Source organism: Maylandia zebra, linkage group LG16 (assembly GCF_041146795.1).
Source record: "Maylandia zebra isolate NMK-2024a linkage group LG16, Mzebra_GT3a, whole genome shotgun sequence".
Classification (NCBI taxonomy): Eukaryota; Metazoa; Chordata; class Actinopteri; order Cichliformes; family Cichlidae; genus Maylandia; species Maylandia zebra.
The window spans coordinates 32,283,652-32,300,381 of NC_135182.1; the positions used below are offsets into that span (position 1 = coordinate 32,283,652).

Below are 16,730 nucleotides of genomic sequence, written 5' to 3' on the forward strand. Positions count from 1 at the left end.
GATGATTTAAATGGCTAACTTAACATGTCTTGAAGTACTCCAGAGACCTGGTAATGAACTAATCATTTGATTCAGGTGTGTTGACCCAGGATGAGATCTAAAACCTGCAGGACATCGGCCCTTGAGGCCTGGAGTCCTTGGAAGTTACATGGAACACTATTGTGTTCCATGTAACTTCAGGCTGTGTGTGTGTGCGCGTGCATGTATGTATGTATTGGTTGCATTAGGAGATTTGACTGGGCAACACAGTGTCAATAATGATAATGAGCAAATGGCCTGTTGCCATCACTTGCACGGCTAGTGCGTGGTGGCTATTCAATCGACCCATCGGCTCAAAAGTGTATTGGGTACCTGTGTATAGAACTTTGAAGAGTTCGGATGTGTTATCTGAGTCTGTTAAGCTCATTAAACAAGTTGCTGTAGGGTTTCCAGGATCTCGTGCATAAATATGCACACCACATTAAATATGTTTGAGGCAAACCCACCATCTTCACTGCAGGTTTTTATCATGACATGTAAGGAAAGATTTTGACAAATAACTGTTTCTTGAAATTTGGTGCGTGACTTTGACAGCATCAAATGTAGTAGCTTACTTTTGGAAATCTTTGTGGTCCTAGGCAGGAGAGCTCTAGTTCTAAGCCAGTGCTTTTGTCAAGGGCACTTTGAAGGAGAATTAATCCCTAACCTATCGTTCCTAGAGATGACCTGTACACAGCAGTGAGAAGACATGCTGCCCATATGTTTTAGCCGAATCTTTTACTTTTGCCATGCCATGTGATCTAGGTTTGTAGGTGTTTTACCTTAAACTTCTCATTTTAAAGTAACTACCAATTTAGGTCAACTCTGAGTAATTTGAATAATCTTCTTAATCAAATATTATCTTTAACACCTCCTAACTTTGAGGAAGAGCTTTAAGAGAATTTCATAAGCCATCACAAATGACTGGTGACCTACTTCAGTCCTTTAAAATCTCCCTTTCTCATAAAACTACAGCCAATGTCTCCATGACTGAGTGGCAGTTTTATTTGGAAACAAGTCAGGCTTGTCATGCTGAAGCAAGTTTGTACCACCAGTGCTTGAGCTGGTTAAGACCAGTCTGTGGTATTAGTATTAGTCTTAGTATTGCAGTACACCCACACTAGCCACTTTAAGTATAGCTTGTTACCTACTTTCACTGCCTGAATTTTTCAAGGCACAGACTTTAGTCCATACTGACATGACAACATCACACAGTTCCAGCAGATACATACATCCTTGATGTGACTCTTCCTTTTCATCACATCCCAAAGGTACTCTATTATCTTGAGATCTAGTGACTATGGAGGACATTTGAGTACAAAGAAGAAGCTGTTCAAGAAACCACTTTGAGATGATTGGAGTTTTGGGACATGACATCAGAAGTTAGGGACATTCTAGCCATAAAAAGATGGAAATAATCAGCAACAATACTAAAGTATGCTGTGCTATAATTCTCAGTTAGGGTACTAAGGGCCCAAAATGTGCAGTGAAAGTAGCATCCATACTATCACACCACCAGCAGCACTCTGAACAGTTTAATTAAGGAAGAATTTATTTAGTTTTTCTTCAGTGATGGTTACTCCAAATTCTGACCCTACCATCCAAATGTCGAAGCAGAAATTAAGAGTCATCAGGCCAGGCAACATTTTTCCAGTCGTCTGTTGTTCCATTAGGTGAGTGTGTGCAAGCTGGTACCTCAATTTCCTATTTTTAACTGATGGGAATGGTACCTTGTGTGGACTTCTACTGATGTAGCCCATCTGCTTCAAGGTTTAACCGTTGTGTGTCCAGAGATGCTCTTCTACATATGTTGGTTACTTAAGTTGCTGACAGTCTACACATCAACAATGCATTTTCTTATCTGAAGAACTGCTGTTCACTGGACATTTTGTGTTTCCCTGTTATGGACCTGTCCAGAGTGTAGCATGCCTCTTACCCTATGACAGCTGGGATAGGCTCGAGTCTTTTTTTTTTTTTTAGTTAAGTAAAATATTTCTCTATAAATTTTCAAGTTTTACTAGATGGCGTATGATCAAAGTGTTAAAAGGGCATTAATTGTTGCTGGATAATCTGATTTGTGGTAATGTTGAGGGCTCAAGGTCATGGCTCTGACTTCCAGAGAAGAATTCAACACGGTGTACAGATTTGTGTACAATACATGACATTACTGGTTGAAAAAAAGACTTTAATTCAGTGCCTGGGAGAAACAGTACAGCACAGTTATAATAATAAAACAATCCCCCCCACTGATATCCACAGGTTTGTTTCAGACAGCGGTAGCATTAATGCCGTTACTCTCTGCAATTTAAGACAAGGCCAAAAAAAAAAAGTTATTCCGGTTTTCCGCTTCCTGAGACAGCAATCACTCCAACAAAGATTAGCAGCAAGCTAATCATTTCCAGCTTAATCGCTGATAGGCTTTTATAAGGTGGAAAGACGAAAAGGGGGAAATAATCACTTTAGAATCATCAGGCTCAATTTCTATGAGAAGGAATCTTGCCCTCTGGATACATGATTATTCATAACAGGAGTGTCGTGACCTGGGCAAAAACTGTTCTAATGCTCGGCTATCACCAGAACAAGTAAAAAAGAAGTATGCGCTTATTGTGTAAAGCTTTTCCGTGTGTGTAGTAAGGCACAGGCTCTTTACAGAAATTTTTTTTTTTAAATGTTCCATATTTTGTAGATTATAAATGAGGGTATTTAGCATTTTTTAATTTTCCATTCTTTTATACTTACATAACTTCATTTAAAAATAAATATCTATTATCTTATTTCAATTTAAAATAGTCCTTAAAAGTTTGCTGTACCCCATCACAACCCACAATTCCAAACAAGAATTCAGAGGAAAAGAAATGTTGAAATCATCAATACCTATGTTATGGAGAAAAAAAAATGGATATAGCATTTTTAACAAAAGGTAAGACACTGATAACATTAAAAAACAAATTAAAAACATGTAATATACAGAATTTTTAAAAAGGGCTAAAATTTGAGAAGGTTTTTAGCTTCTCTGCTGTTGTTCTGCCCCTTGAAGAAAATATGTGCCAATGCCCCCGAGAAAAGGGACCAACACCCCTCGGTTTAACCCATCTCTTTGGCGTGTATGGAGGGGGAGGAGCAGACAATGCAAAGTCTCCCTGCCGGGCGAAGTGCCGCTGGGCCAGTTCATTGGACGCCACATGTTCACAAGCTGTGTTATCAGGGAATTAAGAACAAAACATGTCTGTTTGGATGTAAAATGGATGTTTAGCTAGGGCCCAGAATTATGACAACATTTTTTTAAAAAAGCAGGAGAATAGACATTTATTTTTTGGAGGGTGATGTGAAGGCGTTCTCAATGCAAAGGACGATGTAGGAGCCGGAGCAGCTGCTAGGGCTTTGCTGCAAGAGGTGGCCGCTATGTAGTGATGATGCCAGACCAGTCACAGCGTGGTCGCCAGTTCGCCACGTTTCGCAGTACTGGTCTGTTTGCCGGTGGCCTTTCTTGCTTGATCCGTGCCAGACCATTTTTTCAGGCCTGGAGGTGATTAAGAACAAAAGATTGCAAATAAGCAAAAGAAACGAAAGCTGGTTAACAACCGCATGCTGGTGTTAAATATATTTATTTTTTGGGGGGTACAAAGACTCACCAAGCGCTATCCCTGAGGATGTCTCTACCATCAAAGGAGTAGATTGGTACGTTTTCCCTCATTTTGCTGGCATTGTCACCAAAGAGAGAGTCCCAACTGCTAAACAACACTTGGTTCTGCAAGGAAAAAGAAAAATAACATTTAACATAGTGACTTTATTCAGTTTTTTAGAAAGATGGTGTCAGTCATGCAGCTGTCCTTGTTGGAATGTTGGGTCTTACCTTGAGGTTTACTATGGGGACGCTGTCCCTGTCCGACCTGCGGACGATGGTGTAGAGGTCTTGAAGCTTAGAGGACAGGAAGGCTCTAAATGTTCCCTTCAGGCCGATAGCACGAGCCTGCTGGAAGCACAGGAAGTCTGCCCCACGAATCCCTCGCATGTTACCGGTGTGAGGGCTGTTCAAGGCGATGAGATGCAGCTGATAAAGACAGATTCACAAGAAGAAAATCACACAAATTTTCATTTTACTTCAACTGTGGAACAACTTAAGATGTTTTACAAAGGTCAGGGCTTTACATGATTAATGGTTTATATCAGTATCTAAGTAACGTAACGTCTCCTGGGCTGGGTTTCACAGCCTATGGAAGTGGCAGCTAGAATCCTCTATCAGATAATAATGGGATAACATTCCTCTCCCAAAAGTCAAGCAATTAAGCTCCTCAGTTCCCAAATGTCTGCCGACTGTTGTTAAAAGAAGAAGGGATTCTACATAATATTGTTTTGTTTTTATGATTTTAATTTTAGGCAAGCTAGCTAGTTTTCATCCCTATGTAAGGTAAATTAATATTTATTATATTTTTGAGCTTTTGAGTATCCACTTTACTCACTCCTGATCCCTGTATGTCGAAATGGCCAGCAGGCTCCAGCACAGGAGGGACGGGTTGTCTTTGAGGAGTGACAGGGAATCTGCTTTCCGTCTGCTGGTTGGCAAATCTTCCATCGGTATGGCCTGTGTGTGTCTGGTCTGGGAATCTGGGATCATACTTTGGAAAGTAACGGGGGTCTGCGGGTGTGGGTGCTGGAGGTTCAATGGGTTTTATCAAAGTGAAACCCTCAGAGTAATGGCCTGCTCCGTTGTTTTGGGACTGGTCCTGCGACTGCGGGTACAGAATCACAGGTGGAGGTTGGACTTCTGCCACCTCATTCTCCTTTGTGTGAAAATAGAAGAAATAATTAAGTCATATGAACGTTACAACATTTTATTTCATGGTTCTGTGAAACTTACCAGATCTCTGAAGAAAGGATTGTACTCTCCAAGCTGAAAGGAGAGGAATCAACCATTTAGTGTCGCTTTACATTAAGTTTTTCATATGTTATAAACTAGTGATACATTATAATAGTGTAAACTGGTTTTAAAGTTGATTTTATCAAATTCAAAGCACTGCACTGAAAAGTAGATAAAAGTACCATGACTTGCCGCACTCCATCGCGTACTCTCAAATAAAGGTCTGCTCTGTCTATGATGTAGATGAGGCTGCCCTCTTCCTGACGTCTGGCCGTAGCAATCATTGTGTCATATGATCTCAAAGCTGTCACCTGCACATACACACAAAAAAGACCACCATACATCAGACATATATATTTAAGAAAAATTACAAACGGTACAGTGCGTGCTGGCGGGCAGGGGCAGAGACCGTGGCGGACTGATCTTTACTAAAACTAGCAAGTGCTAGTGCTTGAGGTTGAGAGGTACTGGCTAGATATAGTTGGGCTCATGTCAACACACGACTTAGGCAGAGATTTGACAGCATTCCAGGGACACTGAGGACATTGAGTCCGAATGGACCATGTTCAGCACCTCCATTGCTGAAGCTGCTGCACTGAGCTGTGGCTGAAGTGGTTGGTGCCTGTTGTCTTAGTGGTAAACCCAAACCAGACAGTGGACACCGGAAGTCAAATTAACCATCAGGCTGAAGGCCTGACTAAGCTTATCTGGCCTGTGGGACTTCGGAGGCAGCCAATAGGTACTAACAGGCAAAGTGGAACGCAGCTCGGGCAGTGGCTGAAGCAAAACTGGTGTGTGGGAGGAGTTCAGAGAGGCCATGGAAAAAGGCTTTTGGACTGCCTCAGAGATTCTGCTGAACCATCAGGTGACTCAGAAGGGGAAAGCAGTGCTCTACCTGCACTGTATGTAGTGCAGGTGGAGTAGTGCTGACTTTAACTAAAGATATTTCTGCTTGGTGGAAGGAATTGTTCGAAGATCTCCTTAATCCCAGTGACACGTCTTCGGTAGAGGAGCAGAGTCCCGGGATGAGGGGGACGGCTCACACTGGGGGTGAAGTCACTGGGGCAGTTAAACAACTCCTTAGTGGCAGGTTCCTGGAGGTTGATGAGCTTCACACTGAGTTCCTGAATGTTTTAAATGTTGCAGTGCTGTCTTGGTTGACACACCTCTACAATGTTGTGTGGAGATCAGGGGTGGTACCTTTGGATTGGCAGACTGGGGTGGTGTTTCCCATCTTTACGAAAGGGGACCGGAGGTTGTTCTCCAGCTATGGGGGGATCACACTCCTCAGCCTACCTGGGAAAGTCTATGCCAGGGTGCTGAAAAGGTGAGTCTGTCCATTAGTGAACCTCAGATACAGGAGAAACAATAGGGTTTTCATTCGGGCAATAAGTCGGACTTGTTCCCAGTGGGTAATGGACTCTGCCAGGGAGGAGGTGGCTAGGGAGAGGGAGGTCTGGGCTTCTCTGCTTAGGTTGCTGCCCCCGCAACCCAACCCTTGGATAAGCGGAAGACGATGGATGGATATATGAATGGGTGGGTACAAAAAATAAATCAAAAACTGCCATTCTACAGATAAATGAATTTTGTGAATTCAGAGTCTTGTGATGGAGCCATGATTAAAATTCAGTGATAGTACTCACTCCAGAGGATGGTCCAGGAGCTCCAGGTGGCCCAGGTGGGCCAGGAGGACCAGGGACACTGACAGCTTACATATATTAAAAAAAAAAAAAAAAATAGAAACAGAAGTGCAATTTATCTCCAGTATTCAACCAGTAAAGTGCATTCAGTAAGATTAAGATGTGGCTACCTGTAAACAATTCAGATTTACAGGTTAAAACCTGTAAATCTGAATTGTTTTTTTCCCCAATAAAGAAGTGTCTTTTTTTTCTTTTTTTTGTGGAAAAAGACACTTACGATAATTGGGACGATATGATCCTGAAAGGGTCCCCGGGGGTCCAGGTGGTCCTGGAGGACCTGGACGACCATCATAACCAATTCCTGGTGGCCCTGTTGGTCCAGATGGTCCAGGTGGCCCAATTATAGAATCTCCCTTTGGACCCTAATGTGGAAAAGAAAATCAGAAATTTCTGGAATATCACATCTAGATCGGGGCCAAATGTTTTTTGGTTGTATTAACAAATAAGGTCTCAGAACTCACTGGGAGGCCAGGTGGTCCTGGAGGTCCTTGGACTCCTCCAAATCGAGGGTCATAATATCCACCACCGGGCTCTCCTTTTTCTCCCTTGACACCTGATTCTCCACGCTCTCCCTTCAGTTCATTCTGTCAGAAGAAGTTCAACTTTGTTTGTTGATGAAGAAGAAATAAACTAAAAAAAAATGACTGGAGTAACAATGAGCTAGCTTACCCTCAATGTGTAGATATCAACATTAGGGGATGCTCCTGGGGGGAAAAAAAAGATGCTTTAGTGAAGCAGTTGTGTAGCGTGCTGGATATGCAGCATTATAGTTGTGCTGACAGTTCATGATCTCGGGGATCAACAATGGTCAGTGTGATCACAAAGACATGTAATTCACATGTACGAATTTCAGGCTTTAGCACTATAGTTCAACTTTTCAGGTGCTAGTAGATCAGCTGGTAAATCAAATGAAACTGTTTCACTGCCCCACGCCATTGTAATCCTCAGAGAGCAGGGTAGTTGTTTAAGAATCAAAATGAAGGAGAAGGTAATCATTGCAGTGAGTAATCACAGTGTTTTACTAAGGGTCATACTAAGGGCCAATCAAACAGCTGGTTAGCATGTCAACGTTTAGCTGTCATCCCTGTGAGATTTTGCCAACAAATATACCCCCGCAAATGTCACACATGCCCACCTTCAAGTGTTGAAACAATGACCACGTGTGAGTCTTTCCTTATAAAATTTATTTTTCCATTAATGCATTCAGTCAATACTACCAGTATATTTGGATCCAGATTAGGGAGGTCAACAAGTCGACTAATCATCGCTGTTGTCACTAGTTGATACCAGACGTACTAGTCATTAATCTAATTGTTAAAATATTAATTGATGCCCAAAGCCAGAAAATTAATGTCTCCTAAAAAATTTTTTGTAGCCATCTGCCATCAGATTGTTGTTGAGAAAAGCCATAAATCTGTTAGCAGAGTTTTTGTTAAAACTATTATTGCAGGTTCAATTGGCAGAAATGAGCTTTCTCCAAATGGTGGATGGGCTCTCTCCCACCTGTGATAGGGTGAGGAGTTCAGTTAACTGGGAGCTGTTCAGAGTAGAGGACGCAATAAATGGTTTAAAATGCCTTTGTTAGTTTTTGATATTTTCAATTAAACAGTTCTCAAATTTAACCTAAATCTGAGTGTTTCTTAGTCTTAGACTAGTCGGTTAGTCGACTAAGAAATTAGTCACCAGGAACAACTCTAATCCAGATTATTTGTGTTGCACTTATTCAGATTTTACTATTGCTGGGTTAGTAGTAAACGCGCATTTACAGACAACAGCTGCAATCTGCTAGCGACCAAAGCAATCACTAGGAGGTTTTTGGTGTAGCACCTTCTTTGTATGTGATTTCACTTATTGAGAGCCAGAAACTTCCGGGAACTATTCCCAACCAATCGCAGATTACACACTTCCCTCGCAGTATAGCACATAACTCTTTAAGCAGTATATGCATGACTTTACGTGAGAAACGTCAACAGAAAAGATTGCACAACCCTTTACAATCATAAAGGAATGAAATTTCATTTATTCTTAATTCAAAAATGAGGATTTACCTGGGATCCCTGGAAGTCCAGTCTCACCACGCTCCCCTTTTTCTCCTTTAATTGCTACAACACAAAATACAAAGTTTTTCACATTACAAAATTACTCATAGCTCTCTGCAGGTTTAAATATCATTGAACCCTTGAAAGCCATGTGCTCTACTGCCAGTGACTTCTTCATTCTTTTTTTTCAAATCTAGACTTGAAAGCTTAATCTCCTGACAGTGGAGTGTATATCCTTTGCAGGCTGAAGGAGCAGAACTGAAATTAAATTCATAGATTGCACTGTTTATCTCTGCAGACACTTTGAACCCTTTAAAAATCCTTCCTCCTTTCCCCTCCCATATTTACTGAACCTCTCTACTGTGATCCTTCTTTTTGATTAATTTAATCTGACCATATATTTTTGTAATGTATTTATTTTTACACACTAAAACAATAAAACAAGTGAAGATGACATACCTGGATAATTCCTTTCATCATAGCGCTGTTAACAGAAGGGAAACAATCAACAACAACAACAACAGAGGAAAATAATCGGTAGGGAAGATGAGACATGACCAGATTTTTGGGAAGCTGTGTACTCACATTGAAACGGTCTAAAGGACTGGCTGGGCTAGGGGGTCCTGGTGGCCCAGGTGGTCCTGGAGGGCCAGGCACTCCCTAATGAAAACAAAGATATTCAATATTTTTGGAGGACTCAATAATTTTGTGAGTTTAATATAACTGACTGTAAAGCTTTGGCTGGGATTAAATGTGGCCACTCTTGGAGAAATGTGTTTGGCAACATAACATTTGGCATTTAAAAACAAAAGAAGAGTAGAGTAGGTTGTTTTGTGTGAGGAAAGAAGTGCAGCTCTTTTTTAATGAATCACAAGTTGCTTTAGTAATGCTTCGCTAAATGAAAGTTCACTTGAATGCAGTATTTAGAACCTAAGGTGTCATTGTTGAATTTAGTTTCATTAAAAGATTAAAAAACAGAGCTAACAAATTAATGATGCTCAGTATATGTTTAGTTATGAAAGCTAAAACCAAAAAAATAGAAAAGGGGGAAAAAAGACTTACATATTTGTTGGGGTTAAAAAAAACTTTTATAATGTGCTAAAATTAACCTTTTAAGTTGAAAGTGACTCTGTATTTACACTCAGTGTAAAGAGTTCTGTGTGATTGCCAGTTGTGTTTTAAAGTGACCTTTAACATGGGAGCAGGGAAGTCACACAATGCCTGTAAAATACAGGCTTGAGGGATGTAAAGTAAGCCAATGTCATCAAACCATCTTTGCTGCTAAGCCTCCCAAGCTAAGGTATTGATAATAGTATTAATACTTACAGGGTAGCCAAAGCCAGATCCAACCCCTGGCTCTCCTTTCTCACCCTTATATCCATTTATCCCAGGACGACCCTGAAGGGAGAAAGTTATTGATTTGTCTTTTGTTGAACTTGGACAATAGAAACAAAAAGATAAAAACCACACTAAGGTCAAAAGTAAAAAATGGTATAGAATACACTTCACTATGGTCAGTATTTAGTAAAACAATAAGAAAGAAGCACTTACAGGTCTTCCAGGCATTCCAATTTCACCTTTCAGTCCAGGAGGCCCATATGGTCCCTGCACATATAAATTATATAATTAAACGCGCTGTCAATTGACTGGTGATTGAAACAGTTTCAGTACATTAACCAAAAAAAGTCTTAGAAATGGAAAACCTTACAGGGGGCCCAACAGGTCCTGGAAGTCCTCTGTCTCCCTGCATGCATGGTTTGGGGGGATGATTAGTTTCAAGAACAAAATGATCATCACAAAATACACCAAAGACCATGAGTACATTAATGCATAATAGATAGAAATCCAGATAGTCAAATTCACTGAGACTCACCTTTGGACCAGCTAGCTGTGCCAAATTCAGAAAATTTCCATCAGGGCCAATAACCAAGCCTGGCTCCCCTTTTTCACCCTGAACACAGAGCACCAAGACAACAAATACTCAATGACAGAAATGATCAGAGCAGCCAAATTAAGAGTCTAACATATAATGTAGACTTTACCTTCTCACCATAGCCTGGAGGACCAGGATCTCCTCGGTCACCTTTTGGCCCCATTGGACCCTGCAATATATTAAAAAAATACAATAAAATACATGAAAACATTAGATGAGTTAGATTTGACAGCACCCAACATTTTGTTACCATGAAGCAAATAAGCCAATATAATGGGCCTTATCATTGACATTCGTATAAAGAATCATTTGTTGATGGCTAAATTAATAAATACAGATATTGGTACGTCACCTGCCTACACACCCTATCCTCCTGATTTACATACAAGCTAGCGCTCCAAACGTGTTTATCTCAAAGTAATCCCTGACTAATACAGCATTACAGTATTGTTTCAAAAGAATAAAATGATATCATCTGATGTCCCACATTCATGTAATTACATATTACATTTTTAATATTGTGCATATAGTTATGCAAGAAAACACAATTATGTAACAGAGGCAAACTCACAGGAAATCCAGCTCGACCAGGTAAACCAGGCCCACCCTGTAGAGGAAAACAAAACCACACACCTCTGTTTAACTTGATTAGATCAGTTTTATTCATTTTCCTTAATACCAGCCAAACATTTGTTTACCAGTAACTATGAGCAAATCCACACACAGTTTATGGCTAACACAAATTAAGGCTAAAAATGCAGGTTGTGAAGTTAAGTGCTGCTTTTGCTTGGTGTAGGTGAATGAAAACCAGTGTTTGTTTCTTGGCTGTCACTTTTCCACAGTTGTTACAACACTGTAAATTTGTAATGAGCAGTGAGGTTTCTTTTGAACACCATAATTGTATACTCTGCTGTGCGGTATAAATCTTGGTAGAAGCTGTTTGTCATGTTTCAGTTGACAGCCCATTTTATAAGGGAACTATTCCTTATAGTCACAAATGCAAACATTTAAAAATATGGCAGAAGAAGTTGTAAAATATTCCCCTGGATGTTTCTTTTGAGTACGACTTACTTTTCCAGTGGGACCCTGCTGCCAACATCAACTTCAAAATGGGCTTTGGCCCTTATTTGCCAGTATCAGCAAATATCGAGGCTGGTATGGATCTACAGGTCCATGCTCACCGTGATACCAGTGTTAGAGCTGTTTTGTAACATGTTGATATTGGTATTATTGTGCAATATTGTGTAAGTCCAGGTTTTTCCACTGTGTGATTACAGAGCCTATGCATATTTCATGCAGTATGCATAAAGGCGAATAAGCATTAGTTGGTTGAAATTGTTTTTGGGTTTTTTTTCTTTTCAAAGGCCATCGGCTGAGATTCTCCCACAGATTGTGGATTCGCCTGATGATTAGAAATGAAGGAATAACTTACTGGTACCCTTTGAGGGTAACCAAAGCTGCATGATTCAACATTAGGAAACAAAATTGTAGGACGTCCTGGTAAATTGTATAAAAAAATGTTAGTGTTAATACCAATTGTAACATTTCTGGGTTGTGACATGGACCACAAGCATGCTTGAATCTGTGCAAGTAACATGAAGTGAAACTCCTCTTTGTCTTTAGTCCAAAAACACCTTCAGAGTTCAAACATACCTGAGGGCCAGCTCTGCCAACGACTTCATCAAACTGTGGAAAAGGCAGACATTACCATCAGGTTTGGATTTTAGCTTCATACAGACTCAAACAGCAGTGCTCATCTCTTGTTACTTACATTGCCTGATGTCTGGTAGACGATTTGTCCTGGTGGTCCAGGTGGACCTGGTGGACCGGGTAGTCCAGTTCCATCTCGACCTGGTTCACCCTAAAACCAGAAAGAAAGAGGAAAAAAAATTTATTAGCATCCAGTAGTGAAAGCTTATCACATAATCAACATGACAGAAGGTTAAGGAAGGCTACTGTGGTAGGAGATATCATTCGTGTTATATCTTAGTAATGAGTGCTTTGTAGTAAAACAAGTGCAATCATAATTACAAATGATATTCACCATCTGTCCTTTGTCTCCTCTGTCACCCTTTGATCCCTGTAAAATTCAAAGAGTGAGATACTTTAGCAACAGAGAAACCTGTATGTCAAATGACCGGTCTGCAGACTAACCTAATTACATGAAACGTTCAAACAACAAACGTTGTTTTGTTTTTTTTCTTTCATATATCAGTTTTAATATACAAGTTGTCCATGAATGCCAACATGAAAAATTCTATTCCAAAGATAAAGATAAAAACTTGGAGAAATTATATCATATGTAAATATTCTTCAACTAATCTGTCTAATTCAGAGATTTAATTTAATCTTTATTTATTAAGTTGTTTTTGTTGGGGGGTTTTTACCGGAGGTCCAGGGAAGCCATCCAGGCCTGGTTGCCCATCTCTTCCAGCAGGACCTCCATCACCCTTCTCACCTGGTCTGCCGGGCAAGCCGGGGTTACCCTGCAGAAGAACACTCAATTTGAGTTGGTGGCAAACAAAATTATAAACGAAGAAGAAGAAAATGGCAGCAAACAGGAAACAGAGCAGGAACTTGAACTTCTAAATCTTGCTTCCTTGACTTAATGTGGAACACATCAAGCTAGATTTGATGTTTCAAACTCAGCGTAGGACTATGTTTTGCAAGCAGGAGGGCAAAACCTAATGCAAAGGACAATGATAATCAGTGTCGACTGTTGGCTGGATGGATGTTGGTCAACAACTAATTACATTTAAGGACATGTTGTTGTTATTTGTGATCATACTCCAAGCTTTCCACCTCAACATAAATTATAATTTACTTACTGGAAGTCCAGGTAATCCAGGAGGACCCTGAAAGCACATATTTGTTTGGGTTATTTGGTAGTTCATGTATAGCTTCTTCATCCTTCATCATGTATTTGCAGTTTCCTCGTAAAAATTGTTTGAACAGTTCTAAAAACATTCTTACAGAAATCTGCAAGCGAGAGATCATGTTGGTCAGAAACCTTTTAATCAGATGGCTTAATAGACTCTTGATAAACCCTTGATGGAACCATATTTGATCATTTAAATGGACATCAAAACTGGCCATCCCATAACTCACTGTAAGGTTGAGTTTCTTCTAGCCAATCAGGAAAGATCGGGTTATGTGACAGCTAGTGACATTAGTGTATCTGACCTATCAGCAATGGCCCAGAACCATGTCAGAATTTGGAAAATTGAGTTTTTCATCCTTACCTACGCCAAAATTTATGGTTATAATATCAGAACTAACTGTGGTAAGTTGATGAAACCCTTGCATTATATATAGTTCAATAGGTATTGTTAGGGTTGGATTTCTAGAAATTTGGTGATACCATATTGGATCACATGACTTGGTCATTTAAAACTAACACAAGTGGTGGTAGGTCAGTTATTCACGAATGCACCAAAAGCATTTACCAAGCCATACTTGTTATTTCTAAAAAGAAAAAAAAGAAAAAGTACCTTATCATAAACTCACTGTAGGACAGTAGTGGTCAACAGTATATTGGATGTTGCCATGACTACACAGTGATCGAATACAAGGTTTACCCCATTTTAAGGGCTTTTTAGGCTTCATATACAGGAATATGTAAATTTGTTTGTTTGGTAAATGGCCTGTATTTGTATAGTGCTTTACTTAGTCCCTATGGACCCCAAAGCACTTTACACTACATTCAGTCATCCACCCATTCACACACACATTCACACACTGGTAATGGCAAGCTACATTGTAGCCACAGCTGCCCTGGGGCGCACTGGCAGAGGCGAGGCTGCCGTACACTGGCACCACCGGGCCCTCTAACCATCACCAGTAGGCAATGGGTGAAGTGTCTTGCCCAAGGACACAACGACCGAGACTGTCCGAGCGGGGCTCAAACCAGCAACCTTCCGATTACAAGACGAACTGCCAACTCTTGAGCCACGATCGCCTCGTTTTTAATCCAAGTACCGTTAAAATGATTTAGTCAGTCAATATTTGTAATTTGTTTTGATTTATGAATGAAAAAAAGGGCTGCAACATAATGTTATTTTAACTTACTTTGTTATATTTTCAGTTTCTATGGTAATATATTTTGTTTTCACTAATTCTAAACTTCCTTGTTATTGTTCCTTCAAAGTTGCCTGGATTTTGCTTTAAAATGCTTCCTGCTTGTCTCTTTTATGGAAGCCAGCCCATCAAGTACCATACTGTAGAACAGCACAACCTATATAAGGGTGTATACACGTGCTCAGTTCGGTGAATGAACATTTCCATGTATTATAAAGGGTTAAGCAAGTACTATTGCTTATTCAAATTTTTACTCTGAATTTAAGCCTTATATAAAATTATCTTCCAAAATCGATAAGAACACGTGTACCTGTATTCCATCTGGTCCTCCGATGCCAGGACGTCCATTGAAACCACCAGCAGAGCCCTCCATGTCATCCTTCAAATGAAATATTTTAAATTGCATTTTTGGAGATTAAATGTTTTTTGCAAAAGAAACATAGTAAAGCTAGCATGTCACTAGTCTGTCACATTTTGGATCGTGGGAGGGGAAAACTCTGGAAACTGAAACATTTCCAGTAAATATTTTAACTTATAAGCCAATCACTATATATACGTAACTAAATATGTCTACTTTCACCCAACCATTCATCCATTTTCTGCAGCTTATCCCGGTTGGAATGATGGGCGCAGCAGTCTAAGCAGAGAAACCAGACCTCCCTCTGCTTGCCCACCTCCTCTACCTCTTCAAAGATCAGGTCATGCCTCAGTGTGGAGGTTGCCCCTCCCTGAACCCGTATCTGCCTGAGGTTTCTTCCCTTAAAAGGGAGTTTTCCCTTCCACTGTTGCCAACTGCTTGCTCATAGCGGGTTGTCTGATTGCTGGGGTTTCCTCTGTATTATTGTAGTGCACTGCAAAAACTCAAAATCTTGCCAAGTATATTTGTCTTATTTCTAGTAGAAATATCTCATTACACTTAAAATAAGACAAAATCAGCTACAAAGCAACATTCTAATAAGATATAGGAACTTGTTAGAATGTAATGCACCTTGAGGTAATGGTTGCTAGGATTCAGTGCTATACAAGTAAAATGTACCTTATCATGATAACTTACAAATCCAACTCGATAACTTGGTCCAGGAGGCCCGGGAGGTCCAGGAGATCCAACTGGTCCCCTGGGTCCAGGCAGACCAGCTAATCCTGGCTCTCCTTGAGTTCCTGGTAAACCACGTTCTCCTTGAGCACCCTGTAGGGCAAAAATTAAATAAATTAATCAAAGCAAATAAGAGATTTAATACTTAGTAGACTGCATAATAAACAACAGTCGCCTCACAAGTGTCTTGAGGTGACTGTTTTTGTGATTTGGCACTGTATATATATATATAAAACTGAATTGAATAAATAAAGCTACAATGTGTTTTTAATTAATTGGCATCATGTATCATCCAAAACTAAACATGCAGCCATCAGAGTACTTGGAAGGAGTTTTCAAAGCACACACTGTTTTGCACAAAACCCATGCTCACTGTCCTGGGACTAAATTTAGATGTCAGAATATGTGAAATAAAACACATCCAATTCTCAGATTAGACTTAAAGTCAAGTCTGCAACTGACAGTATTTGACAGACATTTGCATATTGTTAGAAGACACAAATCCTCTTTGATGACTGACACGCTGGAGCCCAGTTACCTGCAGATGGGAAGGCTTAGGAGAGGAGGAGGAGGATAAATAGTGAGGCAGCAGATTGGTGAGAAAAGAAAAGTAGGAACTTGGCTGAGGAAGAGAAAGGGATAGGAAAAGTTTTAGAAGTATTACATGACATACTGGTTATCCTGTGGGTGCCTCTACATAGTTGGAGATCCCAAAAGTGTGCCATAAACTTTGAAATGTACTTACCTTCTTCTCAGGATTGTCTAAACAATTTTTAATTACTAAAACAAGTTACATCAAGAGCACTTTATGACACTAACTTTGAGATAAAATCTTTAAAAAGGAAAGGAGAGAGAAAAAAAACAGGTCATCAATTCACACCTTTTCTCCAATTGCTCCTGGAAGACCCAGCTCGCCAGCATCACCCTATTTTAGGAAACACAGTGACAACACTTATCAACACCATTTAAAGTTGAATAGAAACTTGAAATAAGAACTATGAACAATTTTCTT

The 16,730-nt window shown here is 40.0% G+C and overlaps 1 protein-coding gene across 6 annotated transcripts in view; it reads right to left on the bottom strand.

Annotated features, from left to right (window-relative positions):
• Window positions 1-2,182: 2,182 nt before the first annotated feature.
• Window positions 2,183-16,730, bottom strand: part of col18a1a (collagen type XVIII alpha 1 chain a) — a 76,287-nt gene continuing 61,739 nt past the window's right edge. For all 6 annotated transcript variants that reach the window (XM_076875308.1, XM_014407656.3, XM_076875307.1 and 3 more), the window contains 27 exons: window positions 16,599-16,643; window positions 15,680-15,811; window positions 14,936-15,004; window positions 13,377-13,403; window positions 12,936-13,034; window positions 12,593-12,628; window positions 12,320-12,409; window positions 12,202-12,234; window positions 11,120-11,155; window positions 10,658-10,717; window positions 10,489-10,566; window positions 10,324-10,359; window positions 10,167-10,220; window positions 9,942-10,013; window positions 9,201-9,275; window positions 9,075-9,099; window positions 8,625-8,678; window positions 7,246-7,280; window positions 7,038-7,160; window positions 6,794-6,938; window positions 6,520-6,584; window positions 5,059-5,187; window positions 4,877-4,909; window positions 4,479-4,799; window positions 3,872-4,069; window positions 3,651-3,766; window positions 2,183-3,538 (listed from right to left, as the gene is read on the bottom strand). In XM_076875308.1, the coding sequence (XP_076731423.1) occupies window positions 3,325-3,538; window positions 3,651-3,766; window positions 3,872-4,069; window positions 4,479-4,799; window positions 4,877-4,909; window positions 5,059-5,187; window positions 6,520-6,584; window positions 6,794-6,938; window positions 7,038-7,160; window positions 7,246-7,280; window positions 8,625-8,678; window positions 9,075-9,099; window positions 9,201-9,275; window positions 9,942-10,013; window positions 10,167-10,220; window positions 10,324-10,359; window positions 10,489-10,566; window positions 10,658-10,717; window positions 11,120-11,155; window positions 12,202-12,234; window positions 12,320-12,409; window positions 12,593-12,628; window positions 12,936-13,034; window positions 13,377-13,403; window positions 14,936-15,004; window positions 15,680-15,811; window positions 16,599-16,643 (2,400 nt within the window). In that variant the 3' untranslated portion in view covers window positions 2,183-3,324. The remainder of the gene's footprint in view (window positions 3,539-3,650; window positions 3,767-3,871; window positions 4,070-4,478; window positions 4,800-4,876; window positions 4,910-5,058; window positions 5,188-6,519; window positions 6,585-6,793; window positions 6,939-7,037; window positions 7,161-7,245; window positions 7,281-8,624; window positions 8,679-9,074; window positions 9,100-9,200; window positions 9,276-9,941; window positions 10,014-10,166; window positions 10,221-10,323; window positions 10,360-10,488; window positions 10,567-10,657; window positions 10,718-11,119; window positions 11,156-12,201; window positions 12,235-12,319; window positions 12,410-12,592; window positions 12,629-12,935; window positions 13,035-13,376; window positions 13,404-14,935; window positions 15,005-15,679; window positions 15,812-16,598; window positions 16,644-16,730) is intronic.